Source organism: Mercenaria mercenaria, unplaced genomic scaffold (assembly GCF_021730395.1).
Source record: "Mercenaria mercenaria strain notata unplaced genomic scaffold, MADL_Memer_1 contig_877, whole genome shotgun sequence".
In the NCBI taxonomy this organism is placed as follows: domain Eukaryota; kingdom Metazoa; phylum Mollusca; class Bivalvia; order Venerida; family Veneridae; genus Mercenaria; species Mercenaria mercenaria.
Genome location: NW_026463787.1, coordinates 41,807 through 50,329, shown reverse-complemented (window position 1 = coordinate 50,329; position 8,523 = coordinate 41,807). Strand labels below are relative to the sequence as shown.

At 37.1% G+C, this 8,523-nt stretch overlaps 1 protein-coding gene across 1 annotated transcript in view; it reads left to right on the top strand.

Annotated features, from left to right (window-relative positions):
• Positions 1-1,082: 1,082 nt before the first annotated feature.
• LOC128554926 (uncharacterized) overlaps positions 1,083-8,523 on the top strand; it is a gene marked incomplete at its 3' end in the record, with an annotated part of 43,348 nt that continues 35,907 nt past the window's right edge. Inside the window, exons 1-2 of the mRNA XM_053536259.1 lie at positions 1,083-1,192; positions 5,665-6,003. Of these exons, the coding sequence (XP_053392234.1) occupies positions 1,120-1,192; positions 5,665-6,003 (412 nt within the window). The remainder of the gene's footprint in view (positions 1,193-5,664; positions 6,004-8,523) is intronic.

Here is an 8,523-nt window from a genome sequence, read left to right as displayed (position 1 = left end):
TTTGCCAACAAAGCATGCAAAACTGAAATCTATTTCCCAAATAGAGAGAACAAAAGAGGAAACACATAAATACACATATCTAGGAACATTCATCCTCCGGTCATAGTTCATTTACAATCAGTAACTGGAGAACCATTTGACATTGAACCTTCAAACTTCATAGGAGGAGGGAGCAGGGCTTATTGAGTAAACAATCTTTGTCATTTTTGGGGTCAGTCCATCAAAAGTTATGGTCACAGGTACCCGAACATGGAAAAAATATTTCCGATCAATAACTGTAGAACCAACCGCCCCGGAATGTTGAAACTTCATAAAATGATTGGACATGTAGATGAACCCTATTGATTTTGGGGTCACTCTTTTAAAGGTCAATGTCTTAGGGGACTGAACATTGAAAACCATTTCCGATCAATACCTTGAGAACTACATGAACCAGAATGTTGAAACTTCATACTTAGGATGTTTTGACATGCAGAGTAATGACCCTTTTGATTTTGGGGTCACTCTATTTATTAAAGGTCAAGGTTACAGGGGCCAGAAAACTGTTTCTAGTTCATAACTTGAGAACCACTAGGCCCAGAATGTTGAAACTTGGTGGGGTGATTGGATATATTGAGTAGATGATCCCTATTTCAGCCAGTTATCCGTGTGTCTTTGACTTTAGCTCCTGTCCCCTACTGACATCTTGCCTATTACTACTGTGCATTAGGAGAGACATGCACTTTTTACAAAAGCTTCTTCTAGTATCAATATTATTGTCTAATATTTATAGAGCAATATGTGAATCAAACTTAGCGTTACATAAAGAAAATATTGCCCAACCATTGTTTGATCCAGTTGTTAATTTCATAGCAATAATTAGTGGTCATGTTGATTTTGCAGTTACTGAATTTGAGTTTGGTTGTACTATTGCTGCTGTGCAAGGTTAATCCCACGTACGAGAATCCTGTCAGGGACAAGCATCAGGATATGGGAACAAAGAGGGACGTTTTCCATAAGTTTCAACTGCTGAAGTCAGAAGTATGCCAAAATCCAGAGAAAAATACAGAGTGTCAAGGACATAATTTTTTTTTTGAGCAAAAGTTAAAATTTTGCAATTACACGTGTGGATCTTCAGAGATGGTTAAATGCATGAACAGCCCTTATGGGATGGTGTTTTTCTGCATTCCCAATGGGACAAGTTGCCCAAAAGGTATTCAGATCAGCAGCTATTACTGTTGTTGGTACTCTTGGCAATTCCATTGTAAAATAAAAAGGATGAAATATGAAATTACAAAGAAACATTTATTTAAATTCATCAAAATTCAGAAGTTCTCAAGGTTGTAGTTATACTTTAATTGGTTCAGACTTTCATATATAGCCATTCATAATGCCAAGATGTACAAAAAAAACAACATTTTTGAATGGCCATATTTTCTGACAGAGGTGTATGATGAAAGGTGAAAATGTAATTTGAAAGTAACCTATAGATTATGTTAAAAAGCAGTATAATTATACACTCTTAGTGGATGGGTGTTATTATGCTCCCTTTGAAGAAGTGGGGGTATTTTGCTTTGCACTTGTGACTTGCAATGGTCAGTCGGGCCATCTATTGGTAGAGTTAATAGTTACTGCCTAATAACTTAAGAACTGCTTGACCCAGAACAGTACCCTGTTGTTTTTGGGATTTGTAGGTCAAAGGTCAAGTTCACAAAGAAAATAATTTCTGCCTAATCACTTGAGAATTATTTGATTTAGAACCTTCAGACTTGTTTGCATGATTGGGCATACATGTATGAAGAAGATGACCATTAATGTTACTATGGTCAGTGGATTGAAGTTTAAGGTCACAGGGGCCTGAAACATGGAAACAGTTTCCGCCGAACAAATTGAGAACCACTCAACCCAGAACCTTCAAACATAATAGCATGATTGGGCTGTGGAGAAGACAAGGTCACAGGGGCCTAAGCCTTGAAAACAGATTCCACTCAATAACTTGAGAACCGCTTGACCTAGGACCTTTAAATTTGTTAGCATGAATGGTCTTAAGAAGAATATGACCCTATTATTTTAAGGTCAAAGGTCACACCCGGGCAACCACCCCTATCACACACTACATGCCCATATTCATTTTATTACCATGGTAACTTGAAAAAGTCTTGTCAGAATTCAAAATAATTTCAAAAGTATTTGTTTGTGTGAACCAGACTATTAAAGCAAGCTGTGAAATTTAGGTGAGTGATCTAGGGCCACCATTGCCTTCTTTGTTTGGAGTTCAGTTCTACAGTTTTATCCATTCTTTTACAGTTTTATTAATTGTATGACTATTTTTAGCTCGACTATACGAAGTATAAGGAGAGCTATCCTACTCGCCCCGGCGTCGGCGTCGGCGTCTTTCCGCGTCCCCACCTTGGTTAAAGTTTTGGTGCACTTTCTCTTTTTAGCTCACCTGTCACATAGTGACAAGGTGAGCTTTTGTGATCACCCTTCGTCCGTCGTCCGTCGTGTGTCCGTGCGTCCGTCCGTGCGTGCGTCCATCAACAATTTCTTGTCTGCACGATAGTGGTTTCATTTATGATTTTATTTTAACCAAACTTGCACACAACTTGTATCACCATAAGATCACGGTTCCTTTCTTGAACTGGCCAGATCCCATTATGGGTTCCAGAGTTATGGCCCCTGAAAGGGCCAAAATTAGCTGTTTTGACCTTGTCTGCACAATAGCAGCTTTATTTATGATTTGATTTTTACCAAACTGGCACACAACTTGTATCACCATAAGATCTTAGTTCCTTTCTTGAACTGGCCAGATTCCATTATGGGTTCCAGCGTTATGGCCCCTGAAAGGGCCAAAATTAGCTATTTTGACCTTGTCTGCACAATAGCAGCTTCATTTATGATTTTATTTTAACCAAACTTGCACACAACTTGTATCACCATAAGATCTCAGTTCCTTTATTGAACTGGCGAGATTCCATTATGGGTTCCAGAGTGATGGCCCCTGAAAGGACCAGAATTAGCTATTTTCACCTTGTCTGCACAATAGCAGCTTCATTTATGATTTGAATTTAATCAAACTTGCACAAAACTTGTGTCACCATAAGATCTCGGTTCCTTTCTTGAACCGGCCAGATCCCATAATGGGTTCCAGAGTTATGGCCCCTGAAAGGGCCAAAATTAGCTATTTTGACCTTTTCTGCACAATAGCAGCTTCATTTATGATTTGATTTTAACCAAACTGGCACACAACTTGTATTACCACAAGATCTTGCTTCCTTTCTTGAACTGGCCAAATTCCATCATGGGTTCCAGAGTTATGGCCCCTTAAAAGTCCAAAATTGGCTATTTTGGCTTTTGCAGCAATATAGATACTTCATTTATGGTTTTATTTGATACAAACTTCCAAAATATCTTTAACAACAATAAATCTTGGATTCCATGACAAATCAGATCCAATCGTAGGTTCCAGAGTTATTTTATATCTGATTACCTCCCCTGATTGTAATCAAAATGGATTTATATCAGTAAGTACTTATAGGACTTATTTGAAATTTCATTATTGTCATTAGTTGGACTGATTTAATCAGGGTAGATAACTATGGACTGATTTTATGTCAAATTACCTCCCTTTATTTCAAATTAAAATGGGTATATCTCCGTAACTAATGAAGATGCTGATCTGAAATTTCATTTATGTCAACAGATTTATTTGGCAGATCCTTCTTTTGTTCACTTACAATAATTTTTTTTTAATTACTTCCCTTTTACGTTACTATAAATAGCTTATTTTTAGTAACTTTTTTATTATTGGCCATAGAGAAAAACCGAGACCACTTTTCTGTGGTACAACATGGATGGTACCTCCAATTTTTAGGTTTATTTTGACATATCTGTACCTTGTAAGAATTTTTTTTTCTTTTTGGTTAAATTTCTTCCCTTTGTTGTTCCTGTCCTTTGGACTTAGATATGTTTTCTGAGGACCTTCTTGTCCTCAAGTGCAATGATAACAGGTGAGCGATATAGGGCCATCATGGCCCTCTTGTTTCAATTTATCTCTGTAATTACTTGATGGATTTGATTCAAACTTGAAATACTTATTCCTCATCATCATCCACATCATCTGACATAAGGGTCGTAACTCTGGCACCAATATTTCATGAATTATCCTCCCTTTTCACTAAGATTTTCAGGTTAAAGTTTTGATGCTCTTTCACTCTATCTCTGTTATTACTGAATGGATTTGAGTCAAACTTAAAATAGTTGTTCAACATCATCACCCACATCATATGACACAAGGTGCATAACTCTGGCACCATTTTTTCATGAATTATTCCCCCTTTTTACTTAGAATTTCGGGTTAAAGTTTTGGTGCACTTTCACTCTACCTCTGTTATTACTGAATGGATTTGATTCAAACTTAAAATAGTTGTTCAGCATCATCACCCACATCATATGACACAAGATGCATAACTCTGGCACAATTTTACATGAATTATTCCCCTTTTTACTTAGAATTTCAGGTTAAAGTTTTATGCACTTTCACTCTATCTCTGTTATTACTGAATGGATCTGATTCAAACTTAAACAATTGTTCAACATCATTACCATTATCATATGACACAAGGTGCATAACTCTGGGACCAATCTTTCATGAATTATTTTCCCTTTTTACTTAGAATTTTAGGTTAAAGTTTTGATGCACTTTCACTCTGTCTCTGTTATTACTGAATGGATTTGATTCAAACTTGAAATAGTTGTTCAACATCATCACCCACACCATATGGTGCAAGGTGCATAACTCTGGCACCAATTTTTCATTAATTATTCCCTCTTTTTACTTAGAATTTTATGTTAAAGTTTTGATGCACTTTCACTCTGTTGCTGTTATTACTGAATGGAATTGATTCAAACTTAAAATTGTTGTTCAACATCATCACCCACACCATATGACATAAGGTGCATAACTCTGGCCCCAATATTTAATGAATTATGCCCCTTTTTGCTTAGGATATACTTATATAGTGTTTTGATACATTTTATTTTTACCTCTCTTATTACTTTAAGTTGATATTTTTGACACAGACTCAGGCTATTGTGTAATATCTTCATCCACAATTGGAGTCATTAAACACTCCAGTGCCAGCTCTAGTTTCCTCAGATGTGCCCAGTTTCACTATCCAGCATCGAAATAGTCGAGCGCGCTGTCTCCTGTGACAGCTCTTGTTGCAATTTCTAGTTGCTTCACTCTATCCTTTTATCAGCTTATCTGATTTTGGAAAAAAAATCTACAAGGTGTTGTCATCACCTGTTTGTTGGTGTTGGTTAAACTTTTTGTTTAGGTCCATCTTTTCTCAACAACTACTAGTTAATCATCATTAGGTGACTGTGTAGGCCAAAAACCATATCTCTGATGTGCATTTATTTAATTTTTGTCAAAATTATGGCCGTTTTTGGTCTTTCAAAATTTGGGTTTCTTGTTTAAATTTTTTTGTTCAGGTTCATCTTTTCTCAAAAACAATAAGAGCTGGGGTGAAACTTGCAGTTTTTTTGTACTTAGAAATTCTGAACTGTAATTTGTTTCTTGCATATAGTCCAGCACTTGCAAACAAGCAATGGCACCTGTAGGTAGTGCTATGTTTCTTCATATACTAACAGAAGTTCATTAAAAATGTTATTTCTTTCCAGGTATTGGGTGGCAATTTGAAGGTATTGATGGCAATGGTATGGTTGTGATAAAAAAAAGTATTTGTCCAGAAGGCTACTACCAAGTTGAACCATCTAAATGTCACAATGCCTGTAGGACCAAGCATGAATTACTGGAAATGATTCCAGAAGGGTTTAAAGTCGTGTTAAAAGGAAACCATATCCGTCAAACTCTGCTGATGTGTGACTACAAAGCAGGATACTTTAATGCTGACAACAAATCATTTGTCAATTATGATGACAATTTTTTAGGTCATCTTGATTTCTGCACACATATCAACCACTCTAACCCTTGCTCCAGTGGACAAATGCCCTTATACAGTAAGTATGCTTTTAAGTCAGAAAAAACTTTAGACTGCCAAATTTCTTCTTTTCATTTTGCTGACCGTTCAAATGTGGTGTCATTGCTCTAGATGAGTAACTGGGATACTGTGTCTTCCATTTGTTGTGCGATATGCGTTGTCAACAACTTTACTGTTAATATCTTAAGAGGTCACAATTCACAATTTCACCCCTGTCATAATGAATTGTCAGAATGGGTGCCTACTAAAAGAAATCTTGGTGAGTTTAATACTATAGGGATAAGATACATATTTTGTGTATTAACATCTGCAGAAGCCCTCAGGAATGTTAAGTTTCGGTGAACATATCCCAAGGGCTTCTGCAGGCATTATTACACAAAATAAATGTGTATTATCACGTGTAATTTTGCACATTACTTAAAAATTTGGTAAATAGGAACACAGTTTCAAGAATAATAATTTGTATTATTTTGGGTACAAACACTTATTTAGCGTAAGAATGAGTACAAGATTTATATGAATTCAATGAAAAATTAAACAAAAACATTCCGACTGATACTTCCCAAATTCATGACTATGATCCTAAAAACAAACAATTGCACAAGTTACATGCAATTCAATACAATTACAGTCATCTACAAAAATTGAACAAATGCTGAATTTAAATGTTAGTAAGCAGAGGGAGAAGCTAGTGAGCAAATTGTTGTCCCCCTCCTTTTTGTCATGCCCCCGAAGGTGGGCATATTAAAATCGCATGTCCGTCTGTCCGTGCGCGAGTTTGTGCATCCAGTTAATTCTTGTCCGAGCTGTAACTCTTCCATCCATAAAGGGATTTTGAAATCACTTGGCATAAATGTTCACCATAAGGAGACGATTTATCATGCGCAAGACCCAGACCCCTAGCTTCAAGGTTAAGGTCACACTTAGAGGTCAAAGGTTATCAGGGTCTGTTTCGTGTCCAGTCCATAACTTTGCCATTCATCAAAGGATTTTGAAATAAATTGGCATAAATGTTCACCATAATGAGACGACATGTCTTGCGCAAGACCCAGAACCCTAGCTCCAAGGTCAAGGTCACACTTAGAGGTCAAATGTTATCATGGTCTGTTTTGTGTCCGGTCCATAACTCTGCCATTCATAAGGGATTTTGAAATAAGTTGGCATAAATGTTCACTATAACTTAGACGATGTGTCATGCGCAAGACTCAGACCCCTAGCTCCAAGGTCAAGGTCACTCTTAGAGGTCAAATGTTATCATGGTCTGTTTCATGCCTGGTCCGTAACTGCCATTCATCAAAGGATTTTGAAATCACTTGGCATAAGTGTTCCTCATAATGAGACAACATGTCATGCACAAGACCCAGACCCCTAGCTCCAAGGTCAAGGTCACACTTAGAAGTCAAAGGTGTTTCTTGTCTGGTGCATAACTCTGCCTTTTATCAAGGGATTTGAAAATAATTTGACACAAGTGTTAACCATATTGAGAAGATGTGTCACTGAGGCCTTGAAGGTCAAGGTCACAAAATGATATGTGATTTCTTGGGCACACAGCTGTGGCATTCTTGAGCCTACTTTGGGGGCATTTGTCACCAATATTGACAGCTCTTGTTCAAAGAAAAAATGGGGGACATAGAAATAGGCTATGTCCTTCCGTCCTTCCTTCCATCCGTCTGTCTGTCACACTTAGTGTCCGGTCCATAACTCTGCCATCCATTAAGGGATTATGAAATAATTGAATTAATGTTCCCCATAATAAGACGACGTGTCATGCCCAAGACTCAGACCACTAGCTTCAAGGTAAAGATCACAGATGTCAAAGGTTAGCAGGGTATATTTCATGTCCAGTCCATAACTCTCCCATTCATGAAGGGATTTTCAAATAACTTGCACAAAATAATGTTCCCAATAATGAGACGATGTCTCATGTGCAATACCCAGACCACTATCTCCAAGGTATTAAGGTCACAATTAGAGGACAAAAGTTAACATGGTCTCTTTCATGTCCAGTCCATAACTCTGCCATTCATCAAGAGATTTTGAAATTTCTTGGCACAAATGTTCCTCATAATGAGACAACGTATCATGCACAAGAGCAAGACCCTTAGCTCTAAGGTCAAGGTCACACTTACAGGTTAAAGGTTAACATGGTCTGATTCTTTTTCGGTCAAGAACTCTATCATTCATAAAAGGATTTTAAATAACAAATGTTCCCTATAATGAGCTTATTTGTCATTCCCAAGAACCAGGTCCCTAGGTCTAAGGTCAAGGTCACACTTGGAGGCCAAATGTCAAATTTAACCCTTTCCCACATCGATACGTTTATCACCGTATCTATCGATTACCAAACAGAAACGTATTGACCCGTGTCTATCGGTTCCCTGATAGAAACGTATTATACCGATTAACGGCCATTTGAACAGAATCGTTTTATCCCGTGTCTCATAATCAATCGCTTTATTTTCGTTTCTTTCCTAAAGAAACAAATTCCGGATGTTTACTACTCAAAATAATGGGATTTCGTCATCATTATTTACGTACA